Raw genomic sequence first — 25,754 nt, 5'->3', positions numbered from 1 at the left:
AAGGATAAGTGCCAGGAGGGAGATCGGTGGGAAGGGATGGTGGGGACGAATGGATAAGGGAGTCGCATAGGGAGCGATCCCTGCGGAAAGCAGATGGGGGGGAGGGGGGAGATGTGCTTGGTAGTGGGATCCCGTAGGAGGTGGCGGAAGTTATGGAGAATTATACGTTGGACCTGGAGGCTGGTGGGGTGTAGGTGGTAGATCTTTCTGTCTCCATCTCTGGAGACAGCTTATCTACTGATATCTACTATAAGCCTACAGACTCTCACATCTACCTGGACTATTCCTCTTCCCACCCTGTCTCTTAAATGCTATCCCCTTCTTGCAATTCCTCCGTCTCCGCCGCATCTGCTCTCAGGATGAGGCTTTTCATTCCAGGACGAAGGAGATGTCTTCCTTTTTTAAACAAAGGGACTTCCCTTCTTCCACCGTCAACTCTGCTCTCAAACGCATCTTTCCCATTTCCCACACATCTGCCCTCACCCCATCTGCCCGCCACCCCACTCAGGATAGGGTTCCCTTTGTCCTCACCTACCACTCCACCAGCCTCCAGGTCCAACGTATAATTCTCCGCAACTTCCGCCACCTCCAACGGGATCCCACTACCAAGCACATCTTCCCCTCCCCCCCCCCTTCTGCTTTCCGCAGGGATCGCTCCCTACGCGACTCCCATGATCCTTTCCCTTCTCCAGCTCTGTATCACTTTCGCCAATCACCTTTCCAGCTCTTAGCTTCATCCCACCCCCTCCAGTCTTCTCCTATCATTTCACATTTCCCCCTCCCCCTCCTACTTTCAAATCTCTTAGTATCTTTCCTTTCAGTTAGTCCTGACGAAGGGTCTCGCCCGAAACGTCAACAGTGCTTCTCCCTATAGATGCTGCCTGACCTGCTGTGTTCCACCAGCATTTTGTGTGTGTTGTTTGAATTTCCAGCATCTGCAGATTTCCTTGTGTTTGAATTAAATATGTATGTTATTTTGTTGTTATTCTGTGCAGTTTTATGTCAAATATTTTGTAAACCTACATAAACTGTGCCATGTGTGCATTCAGTGCACACATACTTCTGTCACAGGAGAAAAATTTGCACAGCATATGATTTTTGTGTACACAGACGACTAAAAATTAGAGGGAACATTGCTCTTCACTATCTCCTGTGAATCTAACTGTACCTTTGTAATTTGCTACATCCCTCTGACATCTGCAAGCCTGGCAAATTAATTTTTGAATGTAATTTTTACACCTTTGGTGGTCTTGTGCTCTGGAATTGTCCACAAAACACTGCTTTTTCCCCCTCTTTCCATAATTAAGATGCCCCTTGTAATTTATCTCTTTGGCCAGATCTTTAGTCATAATATTCCCTTCTGTGGCTTGGATTGTATTTGATAATGATTCTATTAGATACCATTGGGGCATTTTGCAATATTACTTATATTTTTGTCAATATGATGTTATTCACAACACCTTAGTGGTTTCAAATTTACTTAAACAATTCTCTCTCTTCATTTTCACCCAATTTTGGCTAGTTTAAGATTTCTTAGTGGTAGCCGAGATGGAACAGCTAGAATATGGCAATATCAACACCAAGAGTGGAAGAATATAGTCCTTGATATGTTTACAAAGTTACCAGGGTAAGTTTTGACATCATTTTGCAGTGTCTTATGCCAATAAATAAGTTTTCCCAACCTGTGCACATGTCAATTCTCTCTCAACTGCATTTCAAACATAGTAAATTTCTCCAAATATTGCTCCAATAAATTCCCAGAGTGTCCTGTCTCTGAATTACTGGTTTGAAACACTGATCTCAGTTACTCTATTTGGTAAATTACTAAGGGAAAATTTAATGTTAGTTAACTTTGGACCGTGTCTTAACTCAGCTGTAACATTGGCATATCTAGGAAGATCATGTATAGTACAGAGAGAGTACTGCCTTCTCAGTGGTATAATCTTCTAGATGAACATTAAAAACTCTCATTAAGGTATACGGAGAAAAACCTGGGAGCGTATTGCATCTCTGGCTGATGGTTGTCCTTTGAGTGGTATTATGAAAACTAAAGTTTTGTTGGGCATGAGATTTCTGTTGTATTAGCGTTCTTTGACTGTGAGAGAGCTTAGCCTGAATTTTTGGGAGATACAAATTTGTTCTTATTTCATCAGTGTTTTATCAATCTTGATTTTTCACCCTCTTGAGGTAGAAAGAAACTGTTGAAATGCACTCAGTGGGAGAGCATTTTGGAGATAGTGATAGAACATAGAATAGTACAGCACGGTACAGGCCCTTCGGCACACAATGTTGTGCCGACCCTTAAACCCTGCCTGCCATATAACCACCCACCTTAAGTTCCTCCATATATTTGTCTAGTAGTCTCTTAAATTTCACTAGTGTATCTGCCTCCACCACTAACTCAGGCAGTGCATTGCACACACCAACCATTCTCTGAGTAAAAAACCTTCCTCTAATATCCCCCTTGAACTTCCCTCCCCTTACCTTAAAGCCATGTCCTCTTGTACTGAGCAGTGGTGCCCTGGGGAAGAGGTGCTGGCTGTCCACTCTATTTATTCCTTTTAATATCTTGTATACCTCTATCATGTCTCCTCTCATCCTCCTCCTCACTAAAGAGTAAAGCCTTGGCTCCCTTAATCTCTGTTCATAATGCATACTCTAAACCAGGCAGCATCCTGGTAAATCTCCTCTGTACCCTTTCCAATGCTTCCACATCCTTCCTATAGTGAGGCAACCAGAACTGGACGCAGTACTCCAAGTGTGGCCTAACCAAAGTTTTATAGAGTTGCATCATTATCTCGTGGCTCTTAAACTCTGTTCCTTGACTTATGAAAGCTAACACCGCATAAGCTTTCTTAACTACCCTATCTACCTGTGAGGCAACTTTCAGGGTTTCTTGGACATGTATCCCCAGATCCCTCTGCTCCTCCACACTACCAAGTATCCTGCCATTTACTTTGTACTTTGCCTTGGAGTTTGTTCCTTCCAAAGTGTACCACCTCACACTTCTCCAGGTTGAACTCCATCTGCCACTTCTCAGCCCATTTCTGCATCCTATCGATGTCTCTCTGCAATCTTCAGCAATCCTCTACACTATCCACAGCACCACCAACGTTTGTGTCGTCTGTAAACTTACCAACTCCCCCTTCTACCCCCACATCCAGGTCGTTAATAAAAATTATGAGAAGTAGAGGGCCCAGAACTGATCCTTGCGGGATACCACTAGTCACAACCCTCCAATCCGAATGTACTCCCTCCACCACGACCCTCTGCTTTCGGCAGGCAGGCCAGTTCTGAATCCAACTGGCCAAACCTCCCTGGATCCCATGCCTTCTGACTTTCTGAATAAGCCTACCATGTGGAACCTTATTAAACATCTTACTAAAATCCATGTAGAATATATCCACTGCACTACCCTCATCTATATGCCTGGTTACCTCTTCAAAGAACTCTATCAGGCTTGTTAGACACGATCTGCCCCTCACAAAGCCATGCTGACGGTTCCTGATCAGACCATGATTCTCTGAATGCCCATCGGTCCTATCTCTAAGAATCTTTTCCAATCGCTTCCCCATCACAGACGTAAGGCTCACTTGTCTATAATTACCCGGACTACCCCATTACCTTTTTTTTGAACAAGGGGTCAGCATTCGCCTCCCTGCAATCCTGTGGACAATGAGGACATAAAAATCCTAACCAGAGGCTCAGCAATCACTTCCCTTGCCTCGTGGAACAGCCTGGGGAATCAGGATCCAGGAACTTATCTGTCCTAATGTATTTTAACAACTCCAACACCTCCTTTCCATTAATATCAACATGCTTCAGAGCATCAACCTCACTCACATTGTCCTCACCGTCATCAAGTTCCCTCTCATTGGTGAATACCAAAGAGAAGTGAGGACCTTGCTCACTTCCACAGCCTCCAGACACATTTTCCCACATTTATCTCTAATCGGTCCTATCTTCACTCCTGTCAACCTTTTGTTCTTCACATAATTGAAGAATTGCAGTTTTCCTTTACTCTACTCGCCAAGTCCTTCTCGTGGCCTCTTCTTGCTCCCTTCAGCCCTTTCTTAAGCTCCTTTCTTGCTGCCCTATATTCCTCAATAGACCCATCTGATCCTTGCTTCCTAAACCTCATGTATACTGCCTTCTTCCACCTGACAAGATTCTGCACCTCACTTGTCACCCATGGTTCCTTCACCCTACCATTCTTTATCTTCCTCACCAGGACAAATTTATCCCTGACCTCCTGCAAGAGATCCTTAAACATTGACCACATGTCCATAGTACATTTCCCTGCAAAAACATCATCCCAATTCACACCTGCAAGTTCTAGCCTTATAGCCTCATTCCCCAATATATTCCCCAATTAAAAACTTTCCTGTCCTCTTTTATTCTATCCTTTTCCACGATAATACTAAAGGCCAGAGATCGGTGGTCACTGTCCTCCAGATGCTCACCCTCTGAGAGATCTGTGACCTGACCAGGTTCGTTACCTAATACTACAACTTTGTAGATCTAGTATGGTATTCCCCCTAGTCGGCCTGTCAACATACTGTGACAGGAATCTGTCCTGGACACACTTAACAAACTCTGCCCCGTCTAATCCATTGGAACTAATCAGGTGCCAATCAATATTAGGGAAATTAAAGTCACCCATGATAACAACCCTGTTATTTTCTCTGTGTCTATGTTAAAACAATTTTATCTAGAAGGTGTGTTCATTTATGAAGCTTTAAACATAGTCAATTGTAGGTAATATTGATTTCTCAGTTCTAAGTATCAAATTTGAAGATTTTTTACATGGATTTATATTCATTGATTGTAACATTGGGATCAATTTTGTAGTGTAAATTTTAAATACAAATCCATCAGATTTTTGCCATTTGTTGAGGAGAAATGTGCATGAAGGAAAAGTATGAGGATTTGCACCTTTAATCATTGTTTTATTCACAGGAGCAATTCGGTTCCCACAGAAGACAAAGTCAGTAAGTTGAAGGTAACAATGGTAGCCTGGGATCGTTGTGATAGCACAGTAATCACAGCAGTGAATAGTTTTCACTTGAAAGTGTGGAACTCCTATACTGGCCAGCTGCTTCATATTCTCTCGGTAGGTAATGCTGATCTGTGATTGAATTGATTATCAGTTAGGTTTGTTCTAAGCTTTTGCAGTAGAGTGGCTGAAGCTTTTACTAGTTCTGCTGTGGTGAACTCTATCCAGTGCTGACCTCTGCACCAGATATTTGAGTCCAAAATGGAATACGGTAAAATGAAACTTCTAATATTTGTATATCTGTGCAGTTGTAATGCTACTGTGATACTGTAATTTCCTTTGGAATCCATAAAGTATCCATCCAATTTGTCCTTAAATATAAAGCTGAATAATCTAGTTTATGTTGGTGATTAGTATCTGTTAAAGCTTGTTTTGGTTGTAAGTATAACAGAGTAAATGTAAATCAACTGATGTATGTGAGTAATAATGTTTATGAAACTGATTTTTCTACAGGGTCATGATGATGAAGTTTTTGTACTGGAGGCACATCCATTTGACTCCAGGATTATGTTGTCTGCAGGGCATGATGGCAATATATTCATCTGGGACCTTTCAAAAGGTACCAAGCTCCGGAACTTTTTTAACATGGTGAGTACATGGGTGAAACATGTTCTACATTTCTTCAATTGTGCTATTCTATGCAATAAAAATTCATGAAAGCAAATCAGCAAATCTTGTCAAATTCCTGTTGAAAAACCAGTCTCCTTTTTAACATCCACATAAAGGAACCTTTATTTTAATATTTATTGCTTTTTTCCCCCCACCATCTTATTATGTTTCATTTTGTCTAATTTGCACAATACTGCTAATTTAAATAGATCTGGGATTGTTTACTAAAAGTGGATACTTTAAATGCAAAGCATTATTCAATCCATCAACGTAACCAAAAGAGATTTTATTTATTTTCTGCAGATTGAAGGTCAGGGTCATGGTGCTGTGTTTGATTGTAAATTCTCTGCAGATGGACAGCATTTTGCATGCACAGACTCTCATGGACATGTACTGATCTTTGGATTTGGCTGCAGTAAACTATATGAAAAGGTAGGTTGTTAAGTGTTTGCATCTGAAAATGCCATGATTTTGAGAATAGTCATCGCTTGGCTGCTCTGAAATTACTTTGTCCACAATACATTTATTGTTCAGCTCGTATGTAGCTGACATAAATACTGACATTTCAATAATGAACCTGCTGCACTGTTACAAGTATTTCTATATTTATCGCAATTTTAACTGTAAACTAGTAAAAGAAATGTTGGAAGTATTTTCTGATAAAGTACATTATTATTATTATTATCTTTTATATCTTTATTAAAGATATCATTATTATATCTTTGCCCTGTATGTCTCTCTTCATTTTATCTCTGTCCTACCCTGCCTTTTAAAGTCTGAAACTTTTGCCAAGTGTAAATGTTGAATTCTTTTTGCTGAATGGCTTTATCTTTCTTAGCCTCTATAGCTTTTTGGATGGGAAGCAAGCCTAATTCTGCTCAGTTAAATGTTCTGCACGTTGTGGACCAGATTGAAAAACTAAATGGTGCTCTAGAAATGGAAGAATATAATTTATAATTATCATTTCTATTTCCTTTATAGTTTAAAAGTTATTGTTAATTAGATTTTGTATGGTGAGGAACGTTAAATTGCATATACAAGTCAGAATTGTTTTTTGTAGTTCAGGTGTAAACTTAATTGGCATGGTAAAATTTGGAAGCATTGACATGCATTCACTTTGAGAAACAAACTATCTATTTTAAATGAATGATGCTGGGAGAAAACTCTATCCTGCTTTTACACAATAGTGTAAACGTCTTCAAATAGTAGAGCATGGTTCTCTTCAGGTCTTAATGGATAATACTAAATATTGGTATCATTTAGATGAGGAAGCTGTGAAGCTCTATTGTTAAATGATTTGAAATGGAGATAACCTGGGAGCTAAATACATGATCTCAATCTGTGAAATGTATAGGGAATCAGGAATTTTGTTTTTGATCACAATTCATTTGCAATCACAATTGGAAATGTATGAAGTGAGGGCATGATCAGCTTTCACTACTTACAGATTGTAGATGAGAAGGCCTGCTTTGCTCATAAGTGTCTTGTCTCTAGGGTGCAGCAATGTGACTATCCCTTGAACCTATTATCCTGTAACACACCAGTGCTTTCAGGAAGGGAAGACAGAAAGCAGAAAAGGAAAGGGTAGAATAAAACTGCACACTGTTGTGTCTGTAATCTTTTTCAGTAAAAAAACAAAAGCTTAATTTGCGAATTGCTGTTTATGTTCCTAATTGTTAAATTCAAATGTAAATGTTTTTCCTTGCTATAGGTTCCAGACCAAATGTTTTTTCACACTGATTACCGTCCTCTTATCCGAGATTCCAATAATTATGTCCTGGATGAGCAGACACAGCAGGCACCTCATCTCATGCCTCCCCCATTTCTGGTTGATGTGGATGGAAACCCCCACCCGACACAATATCAGCGGCTGGTGCCTGGTCGGGAACATTGCATGGATGAACAGCTGGTTCCACAGTTGGGGTACATAGCAAATGGTGAGCATAGATTTTTGGCCATCTGATGACTTTTTAGGAAAAACATGTTTCTGATAGTTTTAAGCATCCTTTGCTAACTAAAATAGTTCCCTACTTGTGCTTGATATATTTTCTCAATCTTAGAAATGATATTGTTAATATTTGTAAACACTAGATATATTCATAAGTGAGGTATCCCCTTTCCCTCTAAATTAGCATTTAAATGAGTGGTATAGTGTCTCTTCCTAGAGTATGTTGTTGTAATGTAAGACTATGCGAGGGATTTGAGATTATTGCGGTCAGATGAGATCCAGCGTCATTTGGGATGAGTTATGGTAAAGTCATACACTCAGGAGCAAGAAGTGACTTTTACACTTCCTGATTCACATATACAGTTCTGTGCAAAAGTCTGAAGGCACCCGAGATTTTTTATATGGTTTCAGATGGTATGTCCTCCACAGAGCTCTGATCTCAACATCACCGAGACTGTCTGGGATTATCTGGAGAGACAGAAGTAAGCAAGACAGCCAAAGCCTGCAGAAGAACTGTAGCAAATTTTCCAAGATGCTTGGAACAACCTACCAGCTGATTTTCTTATTAACATTGCATGCCAGTGTACCTAAGAGAATTGACGCAGTTTTAAAGGCGAAGGGTGGTTACAAGAAATATTGATTCGATTTTTTTTTTACTGTTTGGTGCTCTTTTTAGTAATTTTTTTTCTATTTAGAAACTTTTTTTCGCTATTTAGAAACTACTTTTCATTATTTTTGAAAACACATTGTTTTACAGAAATTTTTTTCCATGTGCCTAAGACTTTGGTTGGCACTGTACTGTACATTTAAACATACAGTGAAATGTGTTGCTTGCGTTAACAACCAACACAACCTATGGAGGTACTGGGGGGGCAACCTGTGAGTGTTCCCAGATGTAACCTACCCACAGTGCTCAGCAGAGCAACACAGAGCACAACAGCAGCAAAAAAAAAAGCCTTTTCCTCCCCACCATCCACACACAAATAGACAGTCTTTCAACTCCATTCTCCAGGCTTCAGCCACTGGGCTTTGGCTTCCAGATTTCTGATCAACCTTTGGTATCTTTAGTATCAATCTCCAGACTAGCCGATGACGGTACCCAAACTCCAGATGACCTCCAGCCTTGACCTCTGGACATATTAACTAACTGGCACTTAGGCCTCTTGTTCGCATGTTCTTTGAGCTCAGAGTGGAGGCTTAGACTTTGTCACTCATCCATGTCACTAGCCATCAAACCGTGGGGCGGAGGCCTGACCTAAAAGTCCACCACATCCTTGTCTCTAAGCCCTAATCTGATCTCTAATTAGCCTCTCTATCCCCCAAGCCATCTCAACAAACTTTAAAAAATACAAACAAATCTGTGCCATAATCTTGATGGACTGCCATCTTGAAAAAATATCTTCTGTCTTTGTACCTCTTCTCCATTGCAAATTCTATGTTTTGCAGGCACTTTCTTCTTAGAAGCAAAATGGATAAAAAAAATTGAAAACCGATTTATTTTAACATTAACATGGTATTATTAAGAATAAGAGTTGGGCAATTGGAATGGCCTGTTTGGCCATTCAGTCAATTTATGGCTGGTCTACACACCAACTCTACTTTTCCACTTTTGATTCATGTTCTTAACAACAATAGTTACCAGTTTAATTTGTGAGAGCTCCAATTATTGTAATATACAATTTATTGAAAAATTGTAAATTTGTATGATATTCTGTGTGATAAAATTAAATCTTCTCTGGGGTGGTTGAACATTCTCATAAAATAGTTTACTGGTACTTTTTCAATATTTTAAATGTTTGGGTCAGGTTACCCATCAGACTTCTATGCTTAGTGAATATGCACTAAGTTTTTCAGTTTGTCTTTAAACTCAAGAGGAAGCTCAGTGAATCCATGCAGGAATCCTTTCAGTAAAAGTTCCTGACATATGTTGACAAAAATTGATTGTGTCTGACTAAGATGATGAGATAAACTATTTATGTATACCCGATTTTATTGTTATATGAACTTAGATTTCCAAACCTACTTGCTACTCTGTGGTCTTCTATTTTCTAGTTTTATTAAATATTTCACTTTATCTTCTTGCATTCAAAGGACATGACTTGTACTCTTCTCACATAAATAAAACATTGCCCCCATTTCCTATGTGGCCATAATTTTGCAATCTCAATGATAGTCTGTTCATATTGTAACTTCCTGTTCCATCTGCATTGTTGAGCTTTGCAACTAAATGTCATCTTACAAACATTTTGTTTAGACAATTGAGTTATTAGCAAATATGGTGAACTTCAGGCTACTCATTGCTTTTTAAAAATGTTTCTTCTATTCTCACTCCTAGCACCTAACCAGTTAGTAGCCTGAGTCAGAAGGCTACATACAAGATGTGCTTTCGACTTTGCTAAAAATACTGACATCACTGAATATATTTAAAATCTCATTAATCCTTTTTCAGTTCCAGAGTGGTTTTTAAGACCATAAGACATAGGATCAGAATTAGGCCATTTGGCCCATTGACTCTGTTCTGCTATTCAATCTAGGCTGATCCTTTTTTGTCCCCCTCCTTAACCCCATTCCTTAGCCTTCTCTCTGTAACCTTTGATGCTATGTCCAATCAAGAACCTAACAATCTCTGCCTTAAATACACCTGGCCTCCACAGCTGCCTGTGGTAACAAATTCCACAAATTTACCACCCTCATGCTAAATAAAATTTCTCCATATATCTGTTTTAAATGGACACCCCTCTATCCTGAGGCTGTGTCCTCTTGTCCTAGACTCTCCACCATGGGAAATATTCTTTCCACATCTACTCTGGGCCTTTCAACATTAGAAAGGTTTCAGTGAGATTCCCCCCCACTCCCCATCCTTCTAAATTTCAGTGAGTACAGACCAGGAGCCATCAAACATTCCTCATATGATTCCCAGAATCATCCTTGTGAACCACCTGTGGACCCACTCCAATGCCAGCACATCTTCTCTTAGATGCAGAGCCCAAAACTGTTTACAGTACTCAAGCTGAGGCCTCACCAGTGCATTATAAAGCCTCAGCATCACTTCCATGCTCTTGTATTCAAGACCTCTTGAAATGAATGCTAACGTTACATTTGCCTTCCTCACCACCGACTCAACCTGCAAGTTAATCTTTAGAGTGTTCTGCACAAGGACTCCCAAGTCGCTTTGCATATCAGATTTTTGGATTTTCTCTCTGTTTAGGAAATTGTCTGCACATTTATTTCTACTACCAAAGTGCTTGACTGTTTATTTTCCAACATTGTATTTCATTTGTCACTTTCTTGCCCATTCTCCGAATCTGTCTCTGCAGCCTGTTTCCTCAATGCTACCCGCCCTCCATCAATCTTCGTATCATCTGCAAACTTGGCAACAAAGCCATCTATGCCATCATCTAAGTCATTGATATACAGCATAAGACGAGGCAGTCCCAACACTGACCTCTGCGAAGCACCACTAGTCACTGGTAGCCAACCAGACAAAGTTCCTTTTATTCTCACTCATTGCCTCCTACCAGTCAGCCATTTGCTCTAACCATGTTAGTTATTTTCCTGTAATACCATGAGCTCTTAACTTGCTAAGCAGCCTCATGTGTGGACCTTGTCTAAGGCCTTTTGAAAATCCAAATGTACAACATCCACTGCATCCCCTTTATCTATCCTACTTGTAATCTCCTCAAAGAATTCCAGCAGGTTTGTCAGGCAAGATTTTCCCTTAAGGAAACCATGCTGACTTTGTCCTTTCTTCTCCTGTATCACTAAGTATTCTGTGACCTCATACCAATGTCTTCCGAGCTGCCAAGGTCAGGCTAACTGTCAATAATTTCCTTTCCCTTCCTCCCACCTTTCTTAAAGAGTGGAGTGACATTTGCAATTTTCCAGTCCTCTGGCACCATGCCAAAGTCAAAAGATTTTTGCTAATGCCTCCTCAATCCACTGTTAACCTCTTTCAGAACCCTACGGTGTAGTTCATCTGGTCCGGGTGACTTAGTACCCTTAGGTCTTTCAGCTTTTTGAGCACCTTCTCCCTTGTAATAGTAACTGCACTCACTTCTCTTCCATCACACACTGCAGCATCTGGTACACCACTCGTGTCTAGCACAGTGAAGAGAGATGCAAAATACTTACATTGTTCATCAGTCATTTCCTTGTTCCCCCATTATTATTTCCCCAGCTTCATTTTCTAGCGGTCCTATATCCACTCTCATCTCTTTTAACTTGAAAAAGCTTTTACTATCCACTTTGATATTGTTTGCTAGTTTGCTCTCATATTTCATCTTTTCCCTTCTAATAATTCTTTTAGTTACTCGCTGTAGGGTTCCCAATTCTCTGTCTTCCCACTAATTTTTACTTTGTTGCATGCCCTCTCTTTTGCTTTTACATTAGCTTTGACTTCCCTTGTCAGCCATGGTTGTACTATTTTGCTATTTGAGTATTTCTTTATTTTTGGAATAAATATGTCCTGCTCCTTCCTCATTTTTCACAGATCCTCATGCCATTGCTGCTCTGCTGTCATCCATGTCAGCATCTCCTTCCAATTTACTTTGGGCAACTCCTCTCTTGTACCAGGATCCATGAGTTTTATCATATCTTTAGTAAACTATTACCTTGCGTATTCTTTTGTAACCTAATATTTGAAGAAAAAAAAGATGTTTACTTGTATCTGAAATGTGAATGTAAGTGATAAGGTTTGTGGTTCTCTTTCAGGTAATGGCGAAGTAGTGGAACAGATTATTAGTCAACAGACAGATGATCAGTATGATCAGGAAACCAGTGTTCTAGATGATGATATCAGAGACCTCCAGCGAGAAAATGATGTGAGACAACGAAGTGAAGGAATATCTGTACCAGATGGTCTTTACAGTAGATCGAATTCACTAGATAGTGGTGGGTAACAGTATTTATGAAAACGAGCAGGCTCATAATATTCTCATTAATTGAAAGCTGATGCTTTGTAACATTGAACTTGTTTAACGTACATATAGGATTCCTTTATGAAAAAGCAATATATTGCGAAGCAAACAAATCCATGAGTTTTAATGTACTGCAGCATATTGAATCCTGAAAATAATCTCATAATTTAATATACTGACACCATTTTGCATCTGCCATCTCCTTGTTCCCCATTTCTCCGGTCTCATTTTCTAGTGGTTCTCTATATGCACTCTCACGTCTCTTTTATTTCATGGCAGTCTGCTTTCTTAAAAATAAACATTTGTTTTGCATTGAAGCATTGTGACAATAATTTTGTAAACCTTAAGGTACAAGAACAGAATTGGGCTATTCAGTCCAGTCGGGTGTGCTCTGTCATTCTATCATGGCTGATTTATCATCTCTCTCAATCCTGTTCGTCTTCTTTCTTCCTGAGATACCCTTACTGATCAGGAACCTGCCATCCTTCAGTGTAAATATACCCACAGCTGTCTGTGGTAATGAATTCCATTGGTTCACCATCCACTGGTTAAAGAAATTTCTCTTCATTTCTATTCTAAAGGAACACTCTTCTATTCTGAGGCTGTGCCTTCTGTTCTTAGACTCCCCCACTAGTGGAAACATCCTCTTCACATCTTCTCAATCTAGGCCTTTGAATATGTAAGGGATATTTGGATAATTTGACATGACCCACCCAATGGTGGGTAGCAGTAGTAGGTGGAGTGTGAAGTTCGTGCATACATTCTTCTGCATTAACTGTAGGATTAGGTTCACCTATGAGGTCCCTCAAGCCTAAATGAGCTGATCATGACCTCAGTTCTATTTTGCTGTTTGTTCCTCATAATCCTTGACATCCTTGTAGACCAAAAATCTCTCTGACTTTAATATATTTGATGTCTTAGTCTCCAGCTTTCTTGGGCAATATTTGAAAAGATTTCTCACTCTGAGAGAAGAAACACTTGATCTTTTGTCTGAAGCAGACAGGGCTTTTCTGATACCGTGTCATGGTTCTAGGATGTTGCAATGAAATCACCTCATTCTCTTTAATAAATTTAAACCCTCTCTGCTCAACTTGTCATCAAAAGTCAACCAGTTCATCACAGCAATGAACTTCCGAACTACTTTCAGTGCAGATCTGGTCTTAACAGTTATTGTAAGACTTCTAATTCTCTATCTCTTTTGCACCAATGAAAATGGTGTCCCATATGCCAGATGCTGTTTATTGACTTCAGCTCAGCTTTTAATGTGATCATCCCTTAGAAGCTGGCGAATAAACTGTTCTCGTTAGGTCTCAACACCTCTCTGTAACTGGATCTCGACTTCTTGACAGAATAGCCAGTCAGTCCGAGTTGGCAGAAACTTATCTCACCCCATCATGCTGAGTACCGGCACTCTTCGGGGCTGCTGTTCATAAAGTGACTGGTTTTAATGTGCCAGTAACCAACCTTTGTGTCTTCTGTCAATTGAAATGGTTCTGCCAGGCTTAGTAACAAAGCCACAAGTGAAAGCCAGGAGCTGATGTTGGTTGTCAGAGGCTTTTTGAAACACACACCATTGGGATCATTCAATAGGTACTGTGAGCTTATCCCCACAGCCTCCCCCTGGCTATTGACAACCTTAAGGAACCACAAACATAATTAGAATTTAGAAAATATTGCAACAGGTGAAACTCAGAATAAACATTGGTAAGCGAGTGCTTTTTGAAACAACTGTCATTGACCCTTCATAGCCAGAAGGAGATGATGATTGACTGCATTGTGTGCAGATGCTTGAAATCTAAAACAAATACAAAACAAAATATTCAATGGGCTAAGCAGAATCTGTGGCAATTGAAACAGAATTAGTGAAGGGTCTTCAATGTGATATGTTAATCTACTTTTCTCTGGAAAGATATTGCTTGACCTGCTGATTGTTTTGGGATATGTGCCCCAGTTTGATGAATCGATTTATTTTTTTGTTTTGTGAATACTTCCAAAAATTTCTTGTACATTTCTTTGTTGGGATTTATTATTTAAAATGATAAATTTAAAAAGGCTCTGCATGACAGTGCTAGGTAGATGATCTGTAAATCCGCAACAAGTATGGGCTATTTAGCTAGAATTGCTTTGTTTAAGACTGTAACCATGCTGCATATTTAATGCACTTCCTACAAATACTAAAGATGTCTTCTGCATTGTAGCCTTGTTGCCTTCACCGAATATTGGACTTCGACGGCATGGTCAAATTGAAGGTGTGCGACAAATGCATAATAACGCTCCCAGAAGTCAAATCGCTACAGAGAGAGACCTGATGGCATGGAGCAGGAGGGTTGTAGTTATGGAGCTTTCACCTGGAATTAGCAGGTACTAATACCGTTCCACAGATCGATGCAAACTGGTGTTACGACATTTTGAATGATTAAAATTCACCCTTAACAGAATTCATTGATCACTGCCAGAAAAAAGGAATAAAAAATCACTTATAAAATTCTGTGGTGAGAAAGAAATAAACAGAAAGACTACAGAGAATGAAATGAGTTTTCCAAGTACAGTGATCGCAGGCAGTTGTTCACAGTGGGAGGCCACTTCAGCGGTTTACAACATAGAATAGTACAGCACAGTACAGGCCCTTCGGCCCATAATGTTGTGCTGACCTATAAATACTGCCTCCCATATAACCCCCCACCTTAAATTCCTCCATATACCTGTCAAGTAATCTCCCAAATTTCACTAGTGTATCTGCCTCCACCACTGACTCAGGCAGTGCATTCCACACACCAACTACTCTCTGAGTAAAAAACTTTCCTCTAATATCCCCCTTGAACTCCCCCCCCCCCCCCCTTACCTTAAAGCCATGTCCTCTTGTATTGAGCAGTGGTGCCCTGGAGAAGAAGTGCTGGCTGTCCATTCTATCTATTTCTCTTAATATCTTGTACATCTCTATCATGTCTCCTCTCATCCTCCTCCGCTCCAAAGAGTAAAGCCCTAGCTCCCTTAGTCTCTGATCATAATGCATACTCTCCAACTTTCCAGTGAGCAGCATCCTGGTAAATCTCCTCTGTACCCTTTCCAATGCTTCCACATCCTTCCTATAGTGAGGCAACCAGAACTGGACACAGTACTCCCAAGTGTGGCCTAACCAGAGTTTTATAGAGCTGCATCATTACCTTGCGACTCTTAAACTCTGTCCCTCGACTTATGAAAGCTAACACCTCATAAGCTATCTACCTGTGAGGCAACTTTCAGGGATCTGTGGACATGTACCCCCAGATCCCTCTGCTCTTCCACACTACCAAGTATCCTGCCATTTACTTTGTACTTTGCCTTGGAGTTTGTCCTTCCAAAGTGTACCACTTAACACTTCTCCGGGTTGAACTCCATCTGCCACTTCTCAGCCCACTTTTGCATCCTATCGATGTCTCTCTGCAATCTTTGACAATCCTCTACACTATCCACAACACCACCAACCTTTGTGTCGTCTACAAACTTGCCAACCCATTGTTCTATTTCCACATCCAGATCGTTAATAAAAATCACGAAAAGTAGAGGTCCCTTGTGGGACACCACTAGTCACAACCCTCCAATTCGAATGTACTCCATCCGCTACAACCTTCTGCAGGCAAGCCAGTTCTGAATCCACCTGGCCAAATCTCCCTGGATCCCATGCCTTCTGACTTTCTGAATAAGCTTACCATGTGGAATCTTGTCAAATGCCTTACTAAAATCCATGTAGATCACATCCACTGCACTACCCTCATCTATATGCCTGGTCACCTCCTCAAAGAACTCTTAGCAGGCTTGTTAGACACGATCTGCCCTTCACAAAGCCATGCTGACTGTCCCTGATCAGACCATGATGCTCTGAATGCTCATCGATTCTATCTCTAAGAATCTTTTCCAACTGCTTTCCCACCACAGATGTAAGGCTCTCTGGTCTACAATTACCCGGACTATTCCTATTATCTTTTTGAACAAGGGGACAACATTAGCCTCCCTCCAATCCTTCGGTGCCATTCCCGTGGACAATGAGGACATAAAGATCCTAGCCAGAGGTTCAGCAATCTCTTCCCTTGCGTTGTGGAGCAGCTTGAGGAATATTCCGTCAGGTCCCGGAGACTTATCTGTCCTAAAACAACTCCAACACCTCCTCTCCCTTAATATCAACATGTCCAGAACATAACCCTCACTCATATTGTCCTCACCATCATCAAGTTCCCTCTCATTGGTGAATACCGAAGAGAAGTATTCATTGAGGACATGGCTCACTTCCACACCCTCCAGGCACATCTTCCCACCTTATCTCTAATCGGTGCTACCTTCACTTCTGTCATCCTTATGTTCTTCGCATAATTGAAGAATGCCTTGGGGTTTTCCTTTACCCTACTCGCCAAGGCCTTCTCATACCCCCTTCTTGCTCTCCTCAGCCCTTAAGCTCCTTTCTTGCTGCCCTATATTCCTCAATAGACTCATCTGATCCTTGCTTCCTAAACCTCATGTATGATGCCTTCTTCCACCTGACTAGATCTTCCACCTCACTTGTCACCCATGGTTCCTTCACCCTACCATTCTTTATCTTCCTCACTGGGACAAATTTATCCCTAACATCCTGCAAGAGATCCCTAAACATCGACCACATGTCCATAGTACATTTCCCTGCAAAAACATCACCCTGGTTCACACCCGCAGGTTCTAGCTTGGTAGCCTCATAATTTGCCCTTCCCTAATTAAAAATTTTCCTGTCCTCTCTGATTCTATTTTTTTCCATAATAATGCTGAAGGCCAGGGAGCGGTGGTCACTGTCCCCCAGATGCTAACTCACTGAGAGATCTGTGACCTGACCCGGTTTGTTACCTAATACTAGATCTGGTATGGCATTCCTCCTAGTTGGCCTGTTAACATACTGTGCCAGGAATCTGTCCTGGGCACACTTCGCAAACTGCCCCATCTAAACCATTGGAACTAATCAGGTGCGAATCAATTTGTTTTGGAAACTTATGAGACAATAGTTTTTTTAAATTAATTTTTTATTGCAACACCAACAAACTACATTCAATACAACCAATTGCCAATTACATTTTGCCTGTTTAACCCAGCCACCCCCAACCTTCCAAGTCAATAGTTTCTAATGATGCCTTTACAATGATACTTCATCAAACATTGTAACATCTACTTCTCATTAAGTAAAGCAATAACCCTCTGTTCTGCCTACAATTCAATCAGCATTTTCTTGCTTTTAGACTACATTGGTGGGAGAATTACTGTCTAAGGATAATCTTTCCTCAGGAAGGTATCTTCACTTGTTATGTTGGATTGAGTCGATGTGGGGTTGGGATGGTGAAATTGCTATGCCAGATAGCTTTCTAGGAATACAACTCCTCAGTAACATGTGTGCATTCTACATGAGAAGACACATTATTGCCAGTCTGTTGCTATTTGGTCTCATCATTTTACCATTTCATTGGCTTCTGCAAATTATGCATATTGCAATGTTTGATTATGGGATTAAAGTTTGAAATATATTAATATTTAAATTGCAATATTTGTTAAATATCTTAGAATTGTTTTTTAGATGGAAGGCAAACTTTTTATTTAACTTCAGTGCAACATGTTTCTAGATCATTATTTTTGAAATGGATGACCTCTCTTTGTTCACGTCTCTGCGTTTCAAGGCAGAATTATTATTTAGCTGTCCTATATAATTCTTTGAATTGTGTGAAGTTGTTACTCTGAGGAAAGGAAAATTAAATTCCTAAAATGAATTGACTACTGTATTGTTTACACAGTTTTGCACGATATCACATATTGATATGAACTCCCCAAATTATATCCTAGAGTTACTTTAGTGGAGAATGTGACCTTTTTCACAGATGCAGTGATTTTTGTTTGATGTCATTGGATCACATCTATTATGTGATCAGTTTTGAATTTGGATTTGAAAATAATAGATATTGGCAAACAAATTCTGGTTTTATCAAGATTCATTGTTATCCTGCTTGACATATGATCCACAGAAATTTAGGAGAGCATATTAAATACTTAAGTAAATAGCTTCTTTAAAAATGAATGTTATCCACTTAGAAGAACTGACTGATTTCAGATTTCAGGAGGAATTGCGTCTTTGCAAAGGAGATGGAGAAATTAATCTGTATACAACTGAAAAAAGACGTAAACCATTACAACCAACACAGAAGGTAAATAGCAAAAATATGTTTATTTGGCAGAAATTTACTCAATGTTCAGTTATATTGGTATCCTCTTGTTTAAATCACCTTATTTTTGTTGATCTCAGATGATATTGAGATTTCAACCTGTAACCCAAACTTTTTATGAACGAAAATCAGCATGATTGGACCCTTGCAAACATTGGAAGTATTTACAAATGTATCATTTAAAAAAAAAGATTTATTAAAGAATTAAATTGCAATTATTGTCACAAAGTTATGCAGTGGGGTGATCTTATGGAGGTTTACAAAATGATGAGGGACATAGATAATGTTTCTCCTAGAACATTTGGTGTGCTGCCTTCATAAACCAAGGTATTGAATAATAGTGGAATGGCACATCATGTTGCAGTTATATAAAGCATCAGATGAACCATACTTAGATGATTGACTACAGTTCTGGACATCACACTGTAGGAAGGTTGCAGTTTAGAGAGCGCACCAGGAATTCGGGAATTTGCTTGTTACAGAGTTGTAATGAGAGATTGAATGGCGGAGGGGGGGGGGTGTGTTTCCTCACTGGAAACTTGGAGGCCAAAGGGAAGGTTGTAGAGGTTTATAAAATTATGAATGGAATGGGTAGATCGGATGGCCGGAATCTTTTTCCCTTGGCAGGGGAATTTAGAACTCAGGGACACAGTTATAAGGTGAGAGGGCAGAAATTTAAAAGAGATCTGAGGATAAGTTTTTATGACACAGTAATGAATATCTAGAACAATCTGTTAGAAGAGGTAGTGGTTTATACAGTTATAATGTTGAAATTGTATTTGGAGAGATGCTTTGAAAGGTAACGTACTGAGCTTATAGGCCTGATGGGAAATGGGATTAGCATAGATAGGCATCATGATCAGTGTGGGCAAAGTTCAAAGTGAATTTATTATCAAAGTATATATTTGTCACCATATACAACCCGGAGATTCATTTTCTTGTGGTCATTCAGAATGAATACAAAGACACATAATGGAATCAATAAAAGGGGCGCCACAGTCACATAAGCGGTTAGTGTGATGCTATTACATCTCAGTGTCAGAGTTCAATTCCAGTGTTCTCTGTAAGAAACTTAGTTTGCTCTTCCTGTGTACGTGTGGGTTTCCTCCGGGTGCTCCGTTTCCTCCCACAGTCGTACCACTTAGCTGGATAATTGGTCATTGTAAATTTTTCTGTGATTAAGCTAGTGTTAAATAGGTGGATTGTTGGGTGGTAGGGCACAGTAGGCTGGAGAGGCCTGTTCCAAGATGCATCTCTGAATAAAACTTCAAAAAAAAAGACTGCACCAAACAAGATGGGCAAACAACCGATGTGCAAAAGACAAATACAAAATAAAATTATGTAAATAAGTGATAAAGAAAGTATTGAGAACTTGAGATAAAGTGTCCTTGAAAGTGAGTCCGTAGGTTATGAAGACAATTCAGTAGTGGGGTAAGTGCAGTTATCCCCTCTAGTTCAAGAGCTTGATGATTGAGGGGTAATAACTGTTCTTGAACCTGGTGTTGTGAGTCCTGAGATTACTGTACCTCCTTCCTGATGGCAGCAGTGTTGAAGAAAGCATGGCCTGGATGGTGCGGGTTACGGCACCTTTGGTGAGAGGCCCATTAGCGATTTGGGTTCAATTCCTGCTGTTGCCTGTAAAAGGTTTGTATGTTCTCCTCATGGCTGCCTTCCACTATCTACCCACAGTCCAAAGAGGTACCGGTTGGTAGGTTAATTGGTCATTGTAAATTGTTCCATGATTAGGCTAGGATTAAATCAGGGGATCGATGGGTGGCTGGAAGGTCCTATTCTGCACTGTATCCCAATAAATAAATAAATGGCCTATTTCTGTGCTGTGTGTAGGCCTCCGTTAGTCTCGATAGACCATGGATTTGCACCTTGGAAAGTTTCCAGGGCGCAAGCTTGGGCAAGGTTTTTTTTAATGGAAGACTGGCTTCCATTTTTTAATCAAATGCCCAAGCTGCAAGTCTCCCCTCTCTACGCCACCAATGTTGTCCAAGGGAAGGGCATTAGGACCCATACAGCTTGGTACCGGTGTCATCGCCCAACAATATATGGTTAAGTGCCTTGCTCAAGGACACGCACACAGCCTCAGCCAAGGCTCGAACTAGCGACCTTCAGATAACTAGACGAACACCTTAACCACTTGGCCACGCACCAACACTTCTGTGCTGCACCGCTCTGTGATTCTGTGAAGGGAGAGCACGGGTATAAGGTAAGTGGAGACAAATTTAAAGGTGGTGTTTCCACAGAGAGTGGTGGTTATCTGGAATGATTTGTAAAAGGAGATAACAGCAGATACAATTAGTGTTTTAAATCTAGGAATAATGATGCATAGTTCCCTGATGGTGGAATCTCATGTGGATAGGGTGGTGAAGAAAGCTTTTGGTATGCTGGCCTTTATAAATCAGAGCATTGAGTATAGGAGTTTAGATGTAATGTTAAATTTGTACAAGGCATTGGTGAGGCCAAATTTGGAGAATTGTATACAGTTCTGGTCACCGAATTATAGGAAAGATGTCAACAAAATAGAGAGAGATACAGAGGAGATTTACTAGAATGTTACCTGGGTTTCAGCACCTAAGTTACAGGGAAAGTTAGGTCTTTATTCTTTGGAGCGTAGAAGTTTGAGGGGGACTTGATAGAGGTATTTAAAATTATGAGGGGGATAGAGTTGACGTGAATAGGCTTTTTCCATTGAGAGTAGGGGAGATTCAAACATGAGTTTGAGTTGAGAATTAAGGGGCAAAAGTTTAGGGGTAACATGAGGGGGAACTTTACTCAGAGAGTGTGGAACGAGCTTCCAGTAGAAGTAGTAGATGCAGGTTCGATATTGTCATTTTAAAAAAAAAAATTGATAGGTATATGGACAGGAAAGGAATGGAGGGTTATGGGCTGAGTGCAGGTAGGTGGGACTAGGTGAGAGTAAGCGTTCGGCATGGACTAGAAGGGCCGAGATGGCCTGTTTCTGTGCTGTAATTGTTATATGGTTATATGGTTAAAATATACTTGGGCAGGTACCATGTTAGATATGAAGGAATATGGGCCTAATGGATGCAAATAGAATTATTGTAAATAGGCATCACAGTCAGCATGTTCAAGGTAGACAGATAATTTTGTAATTTGTAGACCAGAAGGTGGTTAAATTTATAGTAAATGTAATTTCTATAATCTTTGGTATTGGAATAGGCAATTCTTTGGAAGAAATTTTAAATGAAGAATCAGGACTTGATGTCAAAATTACACTGGGGCTGGACAGGAATTGGTGGATTTGTGGACAGTGTCGAGGGCTATTGATACAGTAGGATATAGATGGGCAGAGAATTGCCAGGTGTAACAATCAGAGAAAATGTGAGGTGTTGCTCTTTAAGAGGTCAGATGCAAGAGGAACATGTACAATCAATGACAAGACCCCTAACAGCATTGATGTACAGAGAGATTATGGGGTTCAAGTCCATAGCTTCCTGGCTAATGAAAATGGCTAGAGTAGGAAAGAAGACATATGGGATGCTTGTCTTCATTAGTTAGAGAATTGAGTGCAAAAGTAAGGAAATCATATTGCGACTGTATTAAAATTTGGTTAGGCAGCACTGTATTGTATGGAGTTCTGGCCATCTTATTTCATGAAGGGTGTTGAGCAGAAATAGTGAAGAAAAGATTTGCCAGGGTGCTGCCTGGCTTCCAAGTATGAGCAAAAAGGAGAGGTTGGATAAACCTGTGTTGTTTTCTTTGGAGTGTTGCAGGCTGATAGCTGTTGTTAAAATTATACCTTAAAATGATACACATACACCTCCGTATGTGTATAGGGTAGATGATCAGAATCAGGTTTAATATCAATGACATATCTTGTGAATTTTGTTTACTTAGCAGCAGCACAATGCAATGCATAATAAACAGAAAACTGAATTACAGTAAGTACAGTGCCTATAAAAGCCCCCCCCCCCCCAGAACTTTTCATGTTTCACTGCTTTACAACATTGACTCACAGTGGATTTAATTTGGCTTTTTTGACACTGATCAACAAAAAGAGACTTTCTTGACAAAGTGAAAATCTATCTAAATTTATTGCAATTATTAAATACAAAATAATTGAGATTCACCCCCTTCAAATCAGTACTAAGTAGATGTACCTTTGGCAGCAATTACAGCCTTGAGTCTGTGTGGATAGGTCTGCATCAGCCTTGCACATCTGGACACTGCAATTTTTCCCCATTCTTCTTTACAAAATTCTCAAGCTCTGTCAATACAAAGTGCGCTGCAGATGCTGTGGTCAAAGTAACACATACAACATGCTGGAGGAACTCAGCAGGTCGGGCAGCATCCGTGGAAGTGAGCAGTCAACGTTTAGGGCTGAGACCCTTCATCAGGACTGAAGAGGGACAGGGCAGGGGCCCTATAAAGAAGGTGGGGGGAGGGTGGGAAGGAGAAGGCTGGTAGGTGCCAGGTGAAAAACCAATTGGAGGAAAGATCAAGGGGTGGGGTAGGGGAAGCAGGGAGGGGATAGGCAGGAAAGGTGAAGAGGGAATGTAAGAGGGAATGTGTAGCAGAAGAAGGCAGAATCATGAGAGAGGTGATAGGCAGCTGGAGGAGGAGACAGAGTGAAACTGGTGCTCCGTCCGTCACAACAGATAGGATCTCCCAGTTGCCGCCCACTTCAACCCTGCTTCACATTCCCATTCGGATATGTCCATACATGGTGTCCTCCACTGCCATGATGAGGCCAAACTCAGGTTGGAAGAGCATCACCTCATATACCGTCTGGGTAGTGTCCAGCCCCTTGGCATGAACATTGAATTCTCCAACTTCCGGTAATTTCCCCCTCTCCCTTCCCCCATCCCAGTTTCACTCTGCCTCCTCCTCCAGCTGCCTATCACCTCTCTCATGATTCTGCCTTCTTCTACTACACAGTGCTTTCCCCTTACATTTCTTCTTCACCTTTCCTGCCTATCCCCTCCCTGCTTCCCCTTCCCCACCCCTTGGTCTTCCTTCTGATTGGTTTTTTACCTGGCACCTACCAGCCTTCTTCCCAGCCACCCCCACCTTCTTTATAGGGCCCCTGCCCCCTCCCGTCCTGATGAACGGTCTCGGCCCAAAACGTTGACTGCTTGTTTCCACAGATGCTGTCCGACCTGTTGAGTTCCTCCAGCGTGTTGTACGTCAAGCTCTGTCAGATTGCATGGAGCTTGTGAGTGAACAGCCCTTTTCAAGTCCAGCCACTAATTCGCAAATAGATTGAGATCTGGACTCTGATCTGGCCACTCCAGGACATTAACTTTGCTGTTTTTAGTCATTCCTGTGTAACTTTGGCTTTACGCTTGGGTTCATTGTCTTGCTGGAAAACAAATCTTCTCCCAAGTTGCATTCATTTTTCCCTCTACCTTCACAAGCCTCCCAGGGCCTGCTGCAGTGCAGCATCCCCACAGTATGATGCAGCCACTGCCATGCTTGTAGGGATAGTGTGTTTTTGATGATGTGCGCTGTTTGGTTGCCAAAGAGTTCAATTTCGGTTTCATCAGAGCATAGAATCTTCTTCCAGCTAACTGCAGGGTCTCCCAATGCCTTCTGGCAATCTTTAGCTGAGATTTTTCCTTTTTTTTTCAATAGTGGCTTATTTTTTGCCACTCTCCCATAAAGCTGCAACTGGTGAAGCAGCCGGGCAACAGTTGTTGTATACGCAGTGATGATTTGATGTGTTGTAGCGATGTGCTACATACAGCGCTGAAGTAACAACACACAGTCGGTAAGTCGTTTGGAGACTAGTTTATTCAAACTTTGCGGTGCTGGCATTTAAATCCCTAGCGCCCGCACTCCCCGGGCGGAAATGACATCGGAGGTGCATTACCAAAGTCTCCCCCCGCGCGCTGGCTATTTGTGAGCTGGTTCACCTGTGCAGAAAGTGGGTCGCCACATAACCCCCCCCCGAACCGGCGATACACACTTCAATGTCCACAGTCTGGATCAGCCTCTGTTTGGGAGGTCTGCCTCTGCGCCGCGGTGCCTGAACCTCGACTGGCTGCACCAAGTCCACATGGGCTGGTTTGAGTCGGTCCACCGTGAAAACCTCCTCTTTCCCCCCCAATGTCCAGAACGTACGTGGACCCATTGTTGTTGATCACCTTGAAAGGTCCCTCGTATGGCCGCAGTAGCGGCGCCCGGTGTCCGCCCCTTCGTACAAACACAAACTTACAGTCCTGCAGGTCTTTGGGTACATGGGTCGGGGTCCGTCTGTGCTGTGAAGTTGGTATGGGGGCCAGGTTGCCGAGCCTTTCGCGTAGCCTGTCCAGGACTGCTGCAGGTTCTTCCTCTTGCCCCCTTGGGGCTGGTATGAACTCTCCCAGGACGGCCAGGGGCACTAACTCGGCCGACGAGGCGCGCAGATCCTCTTTGGGCGCTGTACGAATTCCAAGCGGGACCCAGGGAAGCTCGTCCACCCAGTTAAGTCCTCTCAGGCGGGCCATGAGAGCCGACTTCAAGTGACGGTGGAAGCGTTCCACCAGTCCGTTTGACTGTGGGTAGTAGGCAGTTGTGTGGTGCAGCTGCGTTCCAACAGGCTGGCCACAGCCGACCACAGGCTGGAGGTGAACTGGGCACCTCTGTCGGAGGTAATGTGGGCTGGTACCCCGAAGCGTGCTACCCAGGTTGCAAACAGTGCTCGGGTGCAGGAATCGGCAGATGTGTCGGTGAGCGGGACTGCCTCTGGCCACCTCGTGAACCGGTCTACCATAGTTAGAAGGTACCGCGCTCCTCGGGACACTGGTAGGGGGCCCACGACATCCACGTGAGTGTAATTGAACCTCCGGTGAGTGGGTTCGAACTGCTGCGGCGGGGCTTTAGTGTGCCGCTGCACCTTGGCCGTTTGGCACTGCACGCACGTTCTGGCCCATTCACTGACCTGCTTGCGAAGGCCGTGCCACACGAACTTGCTGGAGACCAGCCAGACGGTTGTCCTGATAGATGGGTGCACCAAACCGTGTATGGAGTCGAAAACCCGCCGCCTCCGGGCTGCTGGGACGATG

General features: G+C 41.6%; 1 protein-coding gene across 10 annotated transcripts in view; it reads left to right on the top strand.

Annotated features, from left to right (window-relative positions):
• The window catches only part of brwd3 (bromodomain and WD repeat domain containing 3), a 340,825-nt gene that overhangs the window by 55,878 nt on the left and 259,193 nt on the right, over positions 1 to 25,754 (top strand). For 9 of the 10 annotated variants that reach the window (XM_073058687.1, XM_073058689.1, XM_073058692.1 and 6 more), the window contains exons 13-20: positions 1,523 to 1,627; positions 4,960 to 5,113; positions 5,510 to 5,644; positions 5,969 to 6,097; positions 7,377 to 7,602; positions 12,324 to 12,503; positions 14,728 to 14,890; positions 18,624 to 18,717. In XM_073058687.1, coding sequence (XP_072914788.1) covers positions 1,523 to 1,627; positions 4,960 to 5,113; positions 5,510 to 5,644; positions 5,969 to 6,097; positions 7,377 to 7,602; positions 12,324 to 12,503; positions 14,728 to 14,890; positions 18,624 to 18,717 — 1,186 coding nt within the window. Of the gene's footprint in view, positions 1 to 1,522; positions 1,628 to 4,959; positions 5,114 to 5,509; positions 5,645 to 5,968; positions 6,098 to 7,376; positions 7,603 to 12,323; positions 12,504 to 14,727; positions 14,891 to 18,623; positions 18,718 to 18,815; positions 18,937 to 25,754 lie in introns of those variants that run through there. The other variant, XM_073058696.1, reaches the window with a different exon arrangement.

The sequence above is a fragment of the Hemitrygon akajei genome, chromosome 10, assembly GCF_048418815.1.
Source record: "Hemitrygon akajei chromosome 10, sHemAka1.3, whole genome shotgun sequence".
Classification (NCBI taxonomy): Eukaryota; Metazoa; Chordata; class Chondrichthyes; order Myliobatiformes; family Dasyatidae; genus Hemitrygon; species Hemitrygon akajei.
This window is presented reverse-complemented; position numbering and strand designations above follow the sequence as displayed.